This window comes from Synchiropus splendidus, chromosome 5, assembly GCF_027744825.2.
Source record: "Synchiropus splendidus isolate RoL2022-P1 chromosome 5, RoL_Sspl_1.0, whole genome shotgun sequence".
NCBI classification, from domain to species: domain Eukaryota; kingdom Metazoa; phylum Chordata; class Actinopteri; order Syngnathiformes; family Callionymidae; genus Synchiropus; species Synchiropus splendidus.
Window position 1 is genome coordinate 29,321,898 of NC_071338.1, and position 16,737 is coordinate 29,338,634.

Sequence of the window (16,737 nt, forward strand, 5' to 3'; positions counted from 1 at the left end):
AACAACAGTTCAGCATGTGAATGTGTGTGTGTCACGAACTAAAGTGCACGTGTGTCTTTGTTGTGATTGTGTAGTGAGTCTAGAGTGTATTTGTCCATATTATCGTCCTTCCCGAGAGATGTTGAAGAGCCGAATGGCGTGAGGGAGGAACGATCTCCTCAGTCTGTCTGTGGAGCAGGACAATGACAGCAGTCTGTCGCTGAAACTACTCCTCTGTATGGAGATGGTGTTGTGCAGAGGATGACTGGGATTGTCAATGATGGACAGAAACCTGTTCAATGCCCGTCTCTCTGCCACTGATGTTAGGCTGTCTTAGAATTTTCTTGAAGAGAAAAGAGTGTAGTTATGAATTCCGACATTACTGTGACGTATTTAAGAGGTCCACTTTTGAAGAACAAACAAATCAGATGAATTAACGCCCCTCAGACTCGAAACTATTGAACTAAATGAGTGCCGGAGCACATTGGGAAACCTTTAAAGACGTGTGCATGTGTTTTCCAGCCCAGCCTTAGACGTGCACATGCATGTTGAAGTGGCATTTCTTTCACACCTTTGGCTTGTTTGCTGCTCAGATTCCCTCTAATCTGTTTTGGCGCTGCGCCATTATCCTCCTGAGCTGCGACCAAACCAACAGATTCAAAGTTGTTCTTGTGTTTCAGGGTCACAGATTTGCTCGTGTGAAGCTGTGATTCAGGTCGGTTTCCAATCCTCATAATGGCTGCCAGGCAGTATCTCTGTGATGTGGGCGGTTTTTTTTTTCTGCTTCTTAATCCAGCGCACTTTGATTAAGAGGAGCTCCTCAGCGTTGTCTCTCTGCAGGGAAGCCGAGGAAGATCAGAGGAAGGAGCGAGTTGAGCATTTGGCTCACTCCACTTCACTCTTAACTGGAGGCTGCTGACACAGAGTGCAGCACAGGAAAGTCATGCTCTCAGCGCTGTTCCCAGCACCAGCCTCACACGCTGCATCGCCCTCCTTGAAAGGACCTTTCTGATTCACCATGTTTAGAGGATAGCGGACAACACAACAACCAAATGTTGCTGTGGAGCTCGACACTTGAATGCACTTGTACATGCACGCACACACGCCACCAGATGCCCCATCAGCTGGAACGTTGGCTGTTGGCCTCCGAGGGGCGTCGGCATGCGTAATCTCAGGTGACGCACACCTGGTTACACACAGCCCCAGACATCTGCAGGACAGCAGGCCGGCATCGCCGCAAACACGGAAACATGTCCGCTGACAGCAGCTGTAATCCATAGCTGGGATAAAACACAGGTCCCTCTCATGTCTAGTCTGATGTTTCTTTAAATGTTGTGGCTTCGGGACTCTGGAAATGTCCAGAGTTTAGATGGAAAATGAGGTGAAACAAAACAAACAGGTGGACACCTGCTGGGTTAGCAGTGAGCAAAGGTCATGTGACACTAAATGATGACTATAAACTGTTTTTTAAATTTTTTTACTTGAGTAAATTAAATTAAAGTTGGAGGTGATGACAGATTCCATACATTATTTATCCACAGCCATGCATTTAAATTAACAAATGCACATGTTAATGGCTTGCCTTTTAGCGTGTTGCTACAGATACGCTGCTCTCTGCAGCGGAGAGGATCATTCAGACAGGAAATATGATTTTTCATAATGCACACTTCCAGTAAACAGCTTGGACTCAGCTTCTCATCGAGCGGCTCTTCTTTATTGTCCCTGACTTTCATGTTTACGGAAGCTATCAAATGATTATGAATGAACACATATGGAATGAAAAGAAAAATACTGAAAATGTGTTTTATATTTATATATTCATAACAGCCACCTTTGGGTTTTATCTTTTTGCTCAGCACACACACATTCTCCTGATGAGCTTCATGAGGTCATCTCCTTTGAGACATCTCATACAGTGTTTTTCAAGCCATGGCATTTGGTTGAAAAAATCCTGAGGCACACCACCTAAGGTACCTTGCCCAAAGCGCAATTGTGCTTAGTAAAAGTCCTGTGTTTAAAAAAAAATTAGCTAATTTCTCAGCTATTTTGGCATGACATTTGCAGACACAATTTGTAGAAAATTTATCTGTTTAAAAATGCCTACAGAAAGTGTGGTAAATATATATCATGATTTATTTATCTTAAATAGCTGTTTTCACACATGTATTTCAGAGACTAACTTGCAAGTTTCTGGTCAGAGTTAACCCTAAAGGATCTGACAATTTAGGCCGAAGAACTTCATTCTAGTTCCGGTAATTTTCATTTCTATTTTTTTGCCTCTACTTGCTTTGCAACATCAAATTATTCTTTCTCTTTTCACACTTCAGAGCGCATTTATTTGGTTCTGCATTTAGTTTTGAGCCAACTTTTAAACCACGAAGCAAACTTTGATGGTCGACGAGTGTCAATAAAGTTTTGAAGTGAAACGTCACGTTAGCTCTGTTAGCGCTGCGGTGTTGGAACGCTCCATTGTTCTGTCATGAAGGTGTGTGGACAAGTTAGATGCACATCAGGCTTAAAAAAAACAACTCAGTTGAGCATCTGACTGGCTTCTGTGCTGTGTGTGTGTGCTGGACACCGTTCCAGGTGAGGTGGAACCAAACCGCTTTGGATCACGTCGGGCTCTAACCCCCACCAGAAGCAACGTGTGTGGTGGAAATTCAGCAAAAAAAGGCTATTAAAGTTGCCAACAAGTTCTGGATGAATTGAAGTTGCCCTTATTTTCCTCCTCTAAAGTTTGGTAGGTAGCGGGGGAAACATTCCAGGGACAAAACTCATGAGACACGAAGAGTTGATCTTTTCATTCTGTCATTAGATGTGAATCAAAAGGCCACATATTTGGGACAAATCATCAAGGAAGGTGAAGAAGAGAGTGCAGACAGGGTGGAGACAACTAACTGTGACATCAGGGTACAGTAAGTCCTCAACCCTTTCCTACGTAGCGTCTCAAGTCAGATTTTGTAAATGCGGTTGAGTCCACTTTTTGTCCATAAATACTGATATAGAGCATTTGGGATTCCGATCCCCTTCGCTAGAAGTTTCTGTCAACACGGAGTGAAATGTGGCTGGCAATGTCCGCGCTCCCTCACTGTCAGTCAAGGAAGACTCCGCCTTTTAAGGCAGCGTGTTAAGGATGCGCTGTGCGCTACTTCGTCGTGATACCTTGGGCACCCTACCCCCCATCGGAGGCTTATGAAATGATGTCATGGAACTATTCCTTCCTCCACCATGTTCTGAGTATAGTTTCTGCATGAGATTCATATTCATGAGTTTGGAGACAAAGCTAAGGAGGAAAGATGGTTTGGACAGGTGTAAGGCAGTGGATCATGATGGAGATGCCTTGGAAAAGAAGATGGGAAGACATGCGATGAGGCGCATGGGTGTGTGTCTCCTCGTCCGAAGAGTTCCCTCACAGGTTTCTCTCCTGGGACTTGTGCAGTACACACCAGTTTTCTCATTCAGCTACTATATTTCTCCGCCTAAAATACTTGTAGCTGCCCAGATTGTTGTTCTCTGCAATTTCAGCTACCTTGTTTTCCACACTGATTTTTCAGGACAAGTTCACAACACCCACAAGGACCTCAGAGAACAGCACCAGAGTCGTCGTTCCGTTGTTCGAACTCTGCGACTCTGTTCGACCAATCAGCAAATTATTCCCCCAATTCGTGGCAGAAGAAGGTCCCAGGTGCACCTGACATCTTTGGGCTAAAAAGACATTGTTTAACCTTTGGGATCCGGAAATGTCAGCGCACATGTGGCACACTGGGGCCCTCCGCGATCCCCAGGGACCCAGAGCAAGAACAAGGCCCTGGAGAGGAAACGTAAACAGTCAAACAAGTCGGCTTGTAAGAATTGAGCAGCAACAACAGGCGGCGCTGTCAGGGATCGCGCTCATGCTAAGTGAGGCGTGTTGTTAGTTGTATTCCCAGACAGCCACCCCCCAACCCCCTCAAGCTCTCTCGAGCAGAGCTGCTGCGCCACAGTCTGAGGGGCCATGGGGTTCTTGGGGGTATTCCCTGTGGTACGGCAGGGAGCCTGAGGGGCTCCGGTGTGTCGGAGCTCTGGGAATCCACAGGCCTTGCGGGGCCTGGAGCTCAGATGGAGCCTGGAGGGCAAACTTTCTCACTCGGGGAGCAGAGACACAGAAAGACAGCGAGAGGAAAACACCTTGAGAGGAGTCTGTCTGATACAGCAGCCGGGACGCTCTCATGAGACCGCCAGACGTACACAACAAAACCAATATGTGGGCCGGCCGATGAGGGCAGATGGAGCTTTTTAAAAATTCCATTCTCGCTCTTCCTCTATACATTCTTTCATCTCGGACTTGATTCCACCTCCCGCGGTCTTCTTCATTCCACTGGAAGATGTTAGCTTCTAACAGGATTAGATGAGTCTACATCATGTGAGGTGCAAGATCACAAAGCAAGCCGAACCCCCCTGGGGAGCGGAGGGATGAAGCGAGGCCCAGCGCTGCCTTCCCTCCTCTCGCAGGCTGCAGCTCCGCCAGAGAAAGGGACCAGAAGAGGGCCGAGAAACGGGGTGAGAGAGCCACGATAACAACTGCAGACCTCACAATATTTTAATTGAAATAGAGAAAGTTTGCTCCCTCATGAAGATACACATCGGCCCTACAAACTAGAAAAGAAAAGCCATTTACACCAGCTGACTGACCCCATCACTCCTCAGGAGGCTGTTTCAATTAGTGACCATCTCACTAACTTTATGGATCCTAAATTAAAATCCATTACCGCTGACTTCCTTCTCTTCTAATCACGCAGTCATTAGGGGCCGATTCCTTATCTGCCTGTAAAACGTCCACTAGGGGAAGTCAAGGCACGAGCATGGCACGGCGGCTGTTCCGTCTGACATGACATGAAAGATTGATGGATTCTTTCAAGCTTCATTTTGCGAACAGCAGAAACATGCAAGACTCTGAATTAGCCTACATTGGCATGACACGCACACACCGACGCTCCGCAGCAGCGTCGTGAGGAGAAACCCCCGACGCAAATGGATCCTGTATCGCAGCTGATTAATATAACATTTGTTGCGCGATTGTTGAGAGACCCCGAAGATGTCAATGCAGATTTGCTATTTAGATAAATACGTGTTGTGCTAGGGAGCGAGTCGTGCAACAGCAGTGCGACGATGGCAGATCTAGAGAAAGACAAGGACACACAATAGAATGCTTTTATTTCGTGTTGGGGAGAACCGAATGATGCGACAGCTTCCCGATATATGACGGTATCGTTTGACGTGCAACAACAGTGCGATGATGGCAGATCTAGAGAAAGACAAGGACGCACAATAGAATGCTTTTATTCCGTGTTGGGGAGAACCGAATGATGCGACAGCTTCCCGATATATGACGGTATTGTTTGACGTGCAACAACAGTGCGATGATGGCAGATCTAGAGAAAGACAAGAACGCACAATAGAATGCTTTTTTACGTAATGGGGAGAACCGAATGATGCAACAACGATATGACGGTGTTGTTTGACATACTGCGCTACAGAGGTAACAAATAAATAAGTAGCTACATAAAAATCACATTATAAAAAATCTCAAAATAAAAAGAATGTATTACAAATCGGAACTATCTTCGGAGATCAATAAATTATCTATCTATCTATCTATCTATCTATCTATCTATCTATCTATCTATCTATCTATCTATCTATCTATCTATCCATCTATCTATCTATCTATCTATCTATCTATCTATCTATCTATCTATCTGTCTATCTATCTATCTATCTATCTATCTATCTATCTATCTATCTATCTATCTATCGATTTATCTATCTATCTATCTATCTATCTATCTAAAATGCAGTGTTACAGTGCATACAGTTTGTTACGAAACTATTATTATTTTTATTCCTAACAATACACTGAAAGCATCCAAACATGCAGTGCAGCTCACACTGTCACTGAAGGCATGAGGAAAAATATGTTTTTAATAGCTGGCAGCATAAAAATAAGCAATCTGTGATGAGAAATCCATATCATGTTAGAGATCGAAGTATCGCGATATAGTGCTGGATCAATATTTTTTCACACCTCCACTCAAGGCCGCCAACATTGTGCTTTTAATACCTATAATTATTACCCTACTTTGATTTTGTCTATATCATATCACAGACTGCAATGGACTCAATCGGACAGCAGGTGGCTGTAGAGAACACACTGAGGAGGACGAGGGAAAATAAATGAATAAACCAACAGAACACCATGAGAATCAGAGCGTTTTCCCAACCCACCCTTAAAGTTGTTTCGAAATACATCACTCACTTTCGAACGCACAGATTTTCCCCACCATCAACCTCCAAATGTTTTGTGTGCAAAATAGCTGGTTTGTGACGCACGTCTCAGGGAAGTTGTCATGAGCCATGCAACAACCTATTTACCACCATCGGCCTGACCTCCTTATTTCTGTCAATTCTTAGCACTACGAGTCGTTGTCACCTCAGATATGAACTGATGACGGACCTCCGCCACGGCTGGAACACAATGTGGCGTTTCACAGCCAAAACTAAACATGAAAGAGTCTTGCCCCAGGAAATAGCGGAAACAAGCTGCGTAATACGGAGCGTCTTGATTGATCCACACCACTCTCACAACACACTGAACACAGTGAGAGAGATTACTGACGCTCGAGAAGATTTTAATCACTGCAGTACAGATCCAGACGTCGGAAATGATCACTGAATAGTTCTAGATCTTCAGTAACTTGGGAAAAATCAAGCTGCGTCTTTCTTCCTCGCAGTCCTCCTCATGCAGACAGCTGCGCTGCAGCCACACCACAGCAGTGAAAACAGTTACTGTACAGCGCAGCATTATTCATTTAAGCAAATCTGTCTATCAATAGAATCAGGTGTTTATCAGCCTAATAACGGCGAAAATATGTGAGTTATCAAACATCGGCACACATCACGAGTCCCAGACCGCTGCGCTCCCGTTCCCAAGTACAATTTTCCTGCAGCTCCCGGGTGTTCTGGGAGTTTGAGAAGTTGTTTTTGAACGATGTTGTTCGGCCAGACACCGAGCAGACGCTTCACTGTCCGGCATTTATCATGTTTGTGTGGCGTCCTGTAGTTTCCGGCATCTAGCGCCGAGTCGCCTGAGGTGAGAAGCTCACCACCTGGAGAGAGTTTCCTGAGACAAAGTGCAGGTCTCCAGCCAGGATCAAGTCTGCGGCCAAAACCTGACTCGCTTGTGTTCAGATCTCGAACTTCTGAACCGAAAGAGCTTTGTCTGAGTGCGCAGTGTGAAAGCGTCCTAACTTTGAACTGTGCACACAAACTCAGTGCAGGGACCGACAGCTATGAGTGACCAAAATCACTGCGCTCTGTCGGGTGTCTGGACTGACTTCTGGACGTAGAACTGATCCTCCTTCACATTAGGAGCGGTTTGGACATCAAGCCAGGATGTGTCCTGGATGCCTCTGAAAAGAGGTGTCCAACTGAGAGGGGCCTCAGAGGCCACTGGCTATTCCCTCATAGGAACAATAGCTGCTGCCCCTGCGACTCTACCTTGGATAGGAGGAAGAAAATGGATGGATGTTCAGTGATTCCCTCACACTCAAGCGCCCCTACAGTTTCAGTCTGAATTTTAGAAAGTGCGTTTACCCGACATGCCCTGGTTGACAGTGCCGGAAGGCCAAACACGCTGCAGTTAACAACTGAACTCAGGAGATAAACCACCAACATGAGGGACAGTTGGATGGAAATAGGGCATCGTAATGGCGCGGTGGGCAAGGAACTGGCCGAAAGATGGAGTGTGTCATGCGACGCACTTTAATCGCAGTCACGTCCTCTTCGCGACACTCGATCGCCTGAATGCAAATGAAAATGAAGCGCAATTTGAAGAAGCTGTTGGGAAGTTGGTGTTTGAGATGAAATGGAAATTATTCAAGACGGACTGGGACCTGAGTCTCTCCCGGAGGGCTCATTATTATCAGCGGTAAAGGCTTTGATGCAGGCAGACGCTCATATGAGGACCGTCTGAAGACATTACTGTACCCATCCCCTCTTGTGTGAATGATTCGGACGCCATCCTGAAGAGGAGGGGCCGGAACATGACCACGAGGCAAGCAGCACAGGCCGCGCCTTCTTGGCCAGACAAACACACAAACGTCTCTTTTACATCTCCGTTAATCCCCATCCACTTTCGCTCACACGTCGGTGGCGACGCATAGATCCACCCTGACACATGACAAAGCTCATATGCCGTTCGGTGGGAGTAGATTAGTGTTTTGGGCCTTCCAATTATTCAAATGCATGATACAGCTATGACCCCACTACGTCTTTCGCGAGGCAAGGGAGAAATAATTCGATTATCTAATGAGTGTTTTTCCAGGACCTAAAATAACAAACCCTTGTTTTCCACATTGAAGAGAAGCTTTTAATGGCGACGTGTTGGAGGGTTAATCCACGAACACTCACGTTGCCATGCAGAATATCTTCATAAAACGGCGCAGTCATGCTGGAGCTGGCTCGTAGGAAGTCGCCGCAGCTTTTGTCTGAGAGCTCGGAAGAACCGTCCACACATGCGTCGCCCCGTCCCGTCTTCCTAATGAGCTTTATCGCATTGGTCCCGCTTGACTTGTCTTGCTAACTGGCACACATATATCCATATGTTCCACATGAGCAGGCAGGAGGGACACGCTGGGTGGCAGATCTGCTTTCTCAGTTACATCCGAGAGTTTTACTGCCACAGCCAGCAGCAACGGCGAGTCAGCTCAACTCCATCTCCATTGTGCGCCCCAGTCGCCGCGCGCTGACTGCAATTAGTCATTAGCAGCGTGAGCAGAGGCCACTTGTTTGTGGCCCTGAAGGGGTGAGAGGGGGACTCTCATAGCCCCAGCAGGACCTCAAAAGTCCAAACAGAACCAACCGAACTGGCTTTAACATCAGCCAGGAGACAAGCAGTCGATGGCTTTTTCTCAGTTGATGCTTCCGTTGCTTTAAAAACAAATGCTCACGCTGCCTCTTTGGTGAACAAGTGGAGCAATGAAGCAACGTTTTGTTCATCTGGTTTGAGAATCAACAAACTCTCCATCGATAAGTCTCCTCCTGCTTCGATATAGACTTTCTCTGTGTGTTCATCTTAGGGAATATTGGTGATGGGACAAGGACCAGATGAGAAACCATGTGGTGGATATCAGATCTATCAGAGATTCAAATGTGGGCCAATGAAGGACAAAAACAATCATATAAATAATTTAATATAATTTGATGAATGCTTTAATAAAAAAAATCTTTTAAAAAGTATTATCATAGTACTTATTAGTACCATATTTAGTTTAGTATTTAGAGTTTTATTTCCCTATTTATGTCAGTTTTAAATCTTTAGATACACCGTAATGTCCAGACTATAAGCCGCTTTTTTCTCACGGTCTCAACCCTGTGGCTTATAAAACCACGCGGCTAATATATGGATTTTTACAGGCTACAGAGCGTCACGCTGCCGAAATATTGAGCCTCGTCACATCAAACCAATGAGAACAAAGCCGTTTTATTGAGCTTAAACCGTTTTCGCCTGCGTGTCCACAGCTCTGCCCACAGAGCCGATCTCCTGGAGGACCGGAGAGGAGAAGCAGCAGCTGAGACCGGTGAGAAAACAGCGCATTTTGAGCGCTTTACTGTGAATAAAAGATGTGAGGAGTTATGAATCAAGTTCAGAACATTGCCCAGTTTGTTTCACTAGGCAGTCCCCATGCTGGACCCTGTTTTCAAAACTACTAGATCTACTTTTTTTTTCTTTAATTCAGGTGCGCTCTATAGTCTGGAATGTATGGTATACATTTAACATATATATATATTAATAAAATCGATATGTTGCTCATGTAAATTGAAATGAGCATCATATCGCATCGTATCGAATGACATAGTTAAAATAAAAACGCACATCCTGTATTCTTCACTGTTTATGTGACACAGGAGATGAGCATGTTCAGTGTAGATTAAGAGGCTTGTTAGATGCTCATCTACAGATTGAAGACAATTGAGGCTTGGAGACAGAGATAAAACAGATGACTAGAAGTTAACAACATGACGCTGTCTGTGACCAATAAATACATCTCCAACATATAAAAGAAACTCTTTCACAGGCTTAACTAAAACCAAACACGTGCAGAAGTCATGCCCGTAAAACATGAGTGTTTGATTCTGAAACGTCTTGAAAATGAAGAGGAAAACTGTAAACAAAGGTGTGTAGCGTCGGTCAAGGAAAATAAAACTTCCTGTGGGCTCACACAGATCAGGGATAAAAACAAAAGACTGAAATAAATAACTGTTATGAGTTGTTGTTTCACATTAGCATCAACATGTTGTGTTTTAGGTATCGACACAGACCAGAGGCAGTGACTCGACGGCACTGTGACCGGAGTGTCACAGTGCTTCTGAATGTCAGAAATGCGAACGCCAGGATGGCCTTCTGCTGTCAGTGGAAGTCTCACTCCACCTCTGATGGCGAGGAGTCCATCACTGTGGACGACAGCCGTCCTTCTCAAAACATACAGAGGAGTCAGCGACACGGAGCTCAGAGCTCGTCGTGGTTCCTGGTGAGGTCCTCTCCGTAGTTGGTGGCCTGACTGCCCACGAACATGTTCCAGTTCTCCAGGATCTCTTCCTTGGTCAACATCTCGTCCTGAGAAATCATCCTCAGTTATTCACACATCTAGGTCTCATCCAGGACAGTGTTTCCTACCTTGTCCTGGTCCGACTCGTAGACCAGATGCCTGGCCTCTGCCTGGGCGTGGTCGTAGTCTTGGGGCATGATCCAGTGGCGGATCTCCTCCAGGTCCATTTTACCGTCTTTGTTCATGTCTCTGAAGTCAGAGAACTGCTCCCTCTCGGTCTTGACCCAGTCTGGTTCCGGACCGCCGTCTTCATGTGCAAACATATCAGCTGAAATCGAGAAGATAAAGGATGTGAAGAGACACAGTTGTATATTTGTTGTAGTCAGAAATGAAGTCTCACATATTCAAGTGAACTCTTTTTTTCTTTCATTTTTTAAGTTTGTATTGAAGATATATTAACTTATACCACTCTGTTTCAGACAGAAAAAGGGATAAAGACTGCAAAAACGGCTGATGCGCCGGTTCCAGATTCAGCGAATCATCCATGAAACACAAGACATATTCAGTGACTTAAGTACTGATCTGAAAAGAAAAGCCTTCATTTCACTCGGCCTTTGCTTGGACTCACCGATGTACTCGTCCTCGTCCACATGTCCGTCACTGTTCTTGTCAATGTCCTCCATGGTTTCCTGCAATCAGCACGAGTTAATGTAGTCATTAGCGCCGGGGGTGAGGGGGTCAACAGCAGTGGAACTTTCTGTGAGTGGTGAAAAGGTAGCCTGAGGCAGGACGAGCGAGTTGGTTTACAGCCGGCCTGGCAGACTGACACCACAATCACATGATCCGCCTTGATGGGACGCAGCGCGAACGTCTCCGAATCGCCTCCTCATAGTTTAAGACTAAATAACTGCTGAATGAAGCTGATTCTCGCAGCGGAGATCGGCGGGCTCTTTTCCCGCAGGTGAGATGCCCTCGCTGAACCTGGATGAATAATGGATGGTCATGTGACTTCTGTGGCTCTACAGCTGACTAATAATAAAAACCTCCACTCATCCAGAAGCTAATCTCACTTAACCTGCAAAAGGTTGCGTGTAAAGACAACACACAGTCGCAGGTGGACATCATAAACATTTTACACACAGAATCCTGGCAAATGCCTTCAGTCACGGTTCACCATCTACTGTACCTACAGCAAAAATGCTCACTCCCATCCGCCTCTGAACGCAGAACTTAAGTACTAAATTCAATGTATTTCTACCACAGTACAGCATTGACATTCCTGCTGATTGTTACCACAAATTCTGAGAATTGTATTGTTGGTGCAAATGACATTGTGACCTGTGGTGAGAGCAGGGAGCAGGTGGAAGATAAGCCAGAGAGGTGGAGGTTTGCCTTAGAAAGGAGAGGAATGAAGGTTAGCCACAGTAAGATGGAATACATGTGTGTGAATGAGAGGGAGCCAAGTGGACAGGTGAAGTTACAGGATGCAGAGATAAAGAAGGTGGGGGGTTTGAAGTACTGAGGCTCAACTGTCCAGGGCCATGGAGAGTGTGAGAAAGAGGTGAAAAAGCAGGTGCAGGCAGGATGGAATCATTGGAGAAAAGTGTCAGGTTTGATGTGTGACAAAAGGGTGTCGGCAAGGATGAAGGCGAAGGTGTATCAAACAGTGGTGAGGCCAGCAATGTTGTATGGTTTGGAAACAGTGGCACTGAGGAAAAGACAGGAGGCAGAGCTGGAGGTAGCAGAGATGGAGATGCTGAGCTTCTCTCTGGGAGTGAGCAGGACGATGATAGGATCAGAGGGACAGCACATGTGCTCAGGTGTTTAGGAGACCAAGTCAGAGAGGCTGGATGGAGATGGTTTGGACATGTACAGAGGACAGAGAGAGAGCCAGTACATTGGTAGATGAAGATGTTGAGGTTGGAACTTCCAGGCAGAAGGTGGAGAGGAAGGACAAAGAGGAGATTGATGGAGGTGGTGAAGGAGGACGTGAGTTTTGTAGGTTTGAGAGAAGAGGAAGCAGAGGACAGGGTGAGATGCAGGAAGATGATCCATTGTGGCCACCGCTGAAGAGAGAAGCCGAAAGAAGAAGAAGAAGAAGAAGAAATTTCCTACTGTTGGTACCCAACACCAAAATCTGTTTTCTCTTAAAAAATTCAAAAATATTGAATCATTCAAAAATTTGAATGATTCAATATTTGACACCGGAATGATCCACTTTGAGTTGGCTCCTCACACGTGACATCAGGGTGGCAGAACCCCAGAGCAAACTCTTGACTGAGTTAAGCACACAGAACATGTTTTTGTGCTTTGATCGTGAAGTTCTTCAAACTAAAAATTTCCATCTCCTTCATCCTGCATGTTTTGTTAATGACATCACAGGGTATCATGTGGTGCCCCTGGAATTGGTGCAGTGAAAAATGTTCTCTTCAAAAGAAAGTGTATACACATGATTAATCTGTGATATTTGCATCGATTGATTAATCCAACTTAATCTCTAATGTCCCAGGCCTGACTATTAGTTTCATTTGATCAGACTACACCCCTAATGCTTCACATAGTAATAAATAGTTGTGATCTTCTTGGAGGCTGAGGGGACTTCCAACTAACCTCCAAGGATCAAGTTATCTTAAAGGGATTTATTGGAGGCAAAGAAGCTCTTTCAGTTTGAAATTAAAGTCGGGTCTTGGACCTTTTAAAAGCAGGCAGCTGAAGGAAGCCAAACCTTGCAACAGAGGTGTATTGTGTGAATTAATGGTTTGATCCAACACTGCTTTGCCTCCCACAATGAAGCCTCAGAATAACCACCCAACTCTGTTCTCTGAGGTTCACCTCCTTCTTTCACTTGTAAAGAAAAAAAAAACAGGTGCAGTCCATGTTTACAGTGCAGAGCACGGACTTCTGATTCCCCACAATCGGAAACAAGTTGCCAAGGGCTGAACACTTCTCTGGTAACACTCAGTGACATCATAAAAATGAGCCTTGAATTATTAACTCCGTCAAATGGGTAGTACAACTTTTATGAACACAGACAGCATAGTGCATCGCTGCTAACATTTCCCACGCAACTGCTCCATGAAGCCAAATTTATATTTAAAGATCCAGCCTTAAATGGGACGGTCGGTCCATCCCACTGGACCCGCTCCAAAAAAAATAAAAAATATACAAACCCAATGATTTCTGGACTCTGTTAAAGTTTCATTAGGGCGTAATCCAAATGTAGCCCATTTATTCAAGTAGTCTCTATGATGAGGCAGAGGAAGTTCAGTTTTTATGATTGAATATTACTCTTACTCTGATGGGAACTTCTGAAACTTACTTTCCCCCCAAGACAGTGTGTGTGTGGAGCTTACCAAAACCACGATGTCCTTCATGTGTTCGAACTCCTCAGGATGGAGGAAGGAGGTGAACTCCTCCCGGTCTGCTGCCTGGTCCCCGTTCAGGTCGGCCCGTTTGAACCGCCGCTCGTCGCGCGGGAGCATCTTCTTAAAGCTGAACTGGTCCGTGGTCTCATCAAACTCCTCGGGATTGGCTGAGGGTGATGGAAGATGAGGTTGGGATCAAGCTCCGGGCGTGGACTTTGCGCAGGGAACACTTACCGAGGTAGTATCCATAGGTGGCTTGCTTATACTCGTCCCAGGAGATCTTATTGTCCTTGTTCAGGTCATAGTCCGTCCACACTTTGGCAACGTTCTCGTACACGTAGCGCTTCTGCACTCGTTTGATCCAGGCCTTCAGTTCGGCCATGTTGACGTATCCATCGCCGTTGCTGTCTATCCGACTCACAATTTTACTGTTGTGACACAGAAAGGCAGCCATTTTAAAAACGCCACCGTGAACGTGATACCTTGAATATTAAAGATGCCATGAACCAATGACACAACACTTTTGGTCTCTGTTGTTATTGCTTTTGGAAGTCCAGAGGAATTACAGTGGTACCTCGGTTCTCGACCACAATCCGTTCCAGAGGCCGTTCGAGAAGCGATTTGTTCGAAATCTGAATCGATTTTTCCCATTACAATGAATGGAAAAATGTAGGAGTGAATGTCGAGTGTCTGCTGCAGGTGCGCTGTTCCTCTATGTGTGTGGCCGCTGCATGTGGGAGGGGTTGCCGAGTGAGTGACGTCTCTCCAGAAGTGAAGAGGTGCCCGGTGCGTGTCCAGCTCTGAATGTGCGCTTCTGTGCAGTTTGGCTGTGACAAAGTCATAAACCAAGTCACGCTCTGTCCCAGACTCGCCTCATCCCTGTCCCAGCTCCAGCCCACAACAGGACATCAAACCCTGGAGTGAGCGCTCCAGCACCTCCCCTGTGACACTCTACCACGGTCCAGTGCGGAGACAGGAAAGGTTTTACACCTCAATATGAAGAAAAAACAGTCAGTAAATGTAGCTAACGGGACACGTCTGCATACAGAGGCTGCGTTACACACAATAACAAAGCGCGTCGTGGGTCAGCTGAACGGTCCGCGCACGTTATGTTTTTTCCGGCTTTTTTGGGGGGAATTCGAGTTCTGGATTTTCGTTTGAAATCCGAAGCAAAAAAATCTTGAAATCTTTGTTTGAACTCCAATTTGTTCAAATTCCGGGACGTTCAAAAACCGAGGTACCACTGTACATTATTATTATGGTTAGCAGGACAGAGAAGTTGGTAAAAGACTCGATTCTCTTAAGATCCCTTCAAGAGTCACTGCTCTTAGTAGACGTCTTGTAGAGTGTCTGCAAAACCACCAGTGTTTAACTATAAGATGCTACGGGAAGAGCTGGAGGAGGTTTGTGCGGATCGGGAAGTTTGGGCTTCCTTGCTCCTCCGCGACCCGACCCCGGATAAGCGGCAGAAGAAGGTGAAGGCGCTACATAATGTCTTGCCTTATCAAATGTTTCAGGACCTGACGGTCATTCATTGTTCAAAAAGTTGATCATCTCCCTCTATAAGCCATTTATTGGTCCTCAAAAACAAGTTATTAAAAATGTAAGCAGGAAGACGCCGACTTCTCTGTTCAATCTGTGCGATAATATAATTTAATTTTCCATGTTTTTGAGGACAAAGTGAGAGAGCACAACCTGTTGTTGGATGAAACTTCAATGCTGAGCATTTAAGGGTGAATTTTCAAATTATTAATATTAAATTGAAAATATCTGTAGCTGTTCCAGTTCCCTTGAGGTGAACCGTCAAGTTCTTGTGAAAACAAGTAATGGCAAATATCAAAATGTACTTGCCGACGAGAAATGTTTATCAAACTTGTATCAGTAGTTAGTAATGTAAGGAAAAATTGACTCAGGAAGGTGGAGCAGTGGGTGTCATTTGAGTGAAAAGCGCCGTGTTGCAAGAGTATTTTGGGTCAGAGGCTGCCACGTTGTGATGTTACAGGAACACTCCCACTTTCAACACGACTTCAGGAGGAGCCAAGTCATTCAGCGAGATGCCAACTTGTCACTCACGGCCCGGGTGATTCACGTGAATCATATCGCATCCAGATCCATTTTTAAACTCCCATACACACATATGCTTTTATAATGAAGATGTAACAACAGATACACGCAGTGATTGAGTGCGAATAGCGCCCGTGGCGGAACATCGCGCCGCTTTAAGCGCGTCCCTGTTGTGAAACATTAATGTTGTTCAAGCTGCACCGTTCCACGCGACACACCAGCGGGAGCGCAGTGTGGCGAGGCCGAGATTGAAGCACTCCTTACCCGAGCCTGTCCTTGCTCTCCTCGGGGGTGAGCTGGTCGAATGTTTTGGCGTCCTCCTTGCCCAGGAAGGCTTCGTGGTCGTACTGGAAGCTCTTGTTGTCTTCCGGGGTTCGCTTGTTCAGGTCAGACTCGTGGATGACTCGTTCTTTTCTGAGCGTGGGCTTCCCGTCCGCCACTGCGACGCACAGAAGTACAACAGCCAAGAAGCTGCGGGCGTCCATCACTCCGGCAGGGATGGAGCGCGAGGGCTGCTGTGGCGAGTCGAGCGTTCAAGCTAAGAAGCCGGGGTGTTTAACTCGCTCCCGTAAAACTGTTAACACCTAAACTTTCACCCCCCAAAATTCACCACCAGTCAAAATGAATCTCTTGAGAAAGGGACCCCGCCACATCCGGTGTTTCGCTGTCACTGCACGTACAGCCAATCAGCGGGCGCGCTTCGGTCACGTTTGCCGTGATCTATACGGCGATTGGTCGAGAAA

At 45.8% G+C, this 16,737-nt stretch overlaps 1 protein-coding gene across 1 annotated transcript; it reads right to left on the bottom strand.

Moving 5' to 3' along the window:
- Positions 1-9,314: 9,314 nt before the first annotated feature.
- rcn1 (reticulocalbin 1, EF-hand calcium binding domain) lies at positions 9,315-16,631 on the bottom strand. The gene is made up of 6 exons (XM_053864545.1): positions 16,259-16,631; positions 14,165-14,358; positions 13,919-14,097; positions 11,194-11,254; positions 10,694-10,893; positions 9,315-10,633 (listed from the first exon to the last, which is right to left on the bottom strand). The coding sequence occupies exons 1-6, from the start codon at positions 16,477-16,479 to the stop codon at positions 10,526-10,528; spliced, it is 963 nt and encodes a 320-aa protein (XP_053720520.1). The 5' UTR covers positions 16,480-16,631; the 3' UTR covers positions 9,315-10,525.
- Positions 16,632-16,737: the final 106 nt, after the last annotated feature.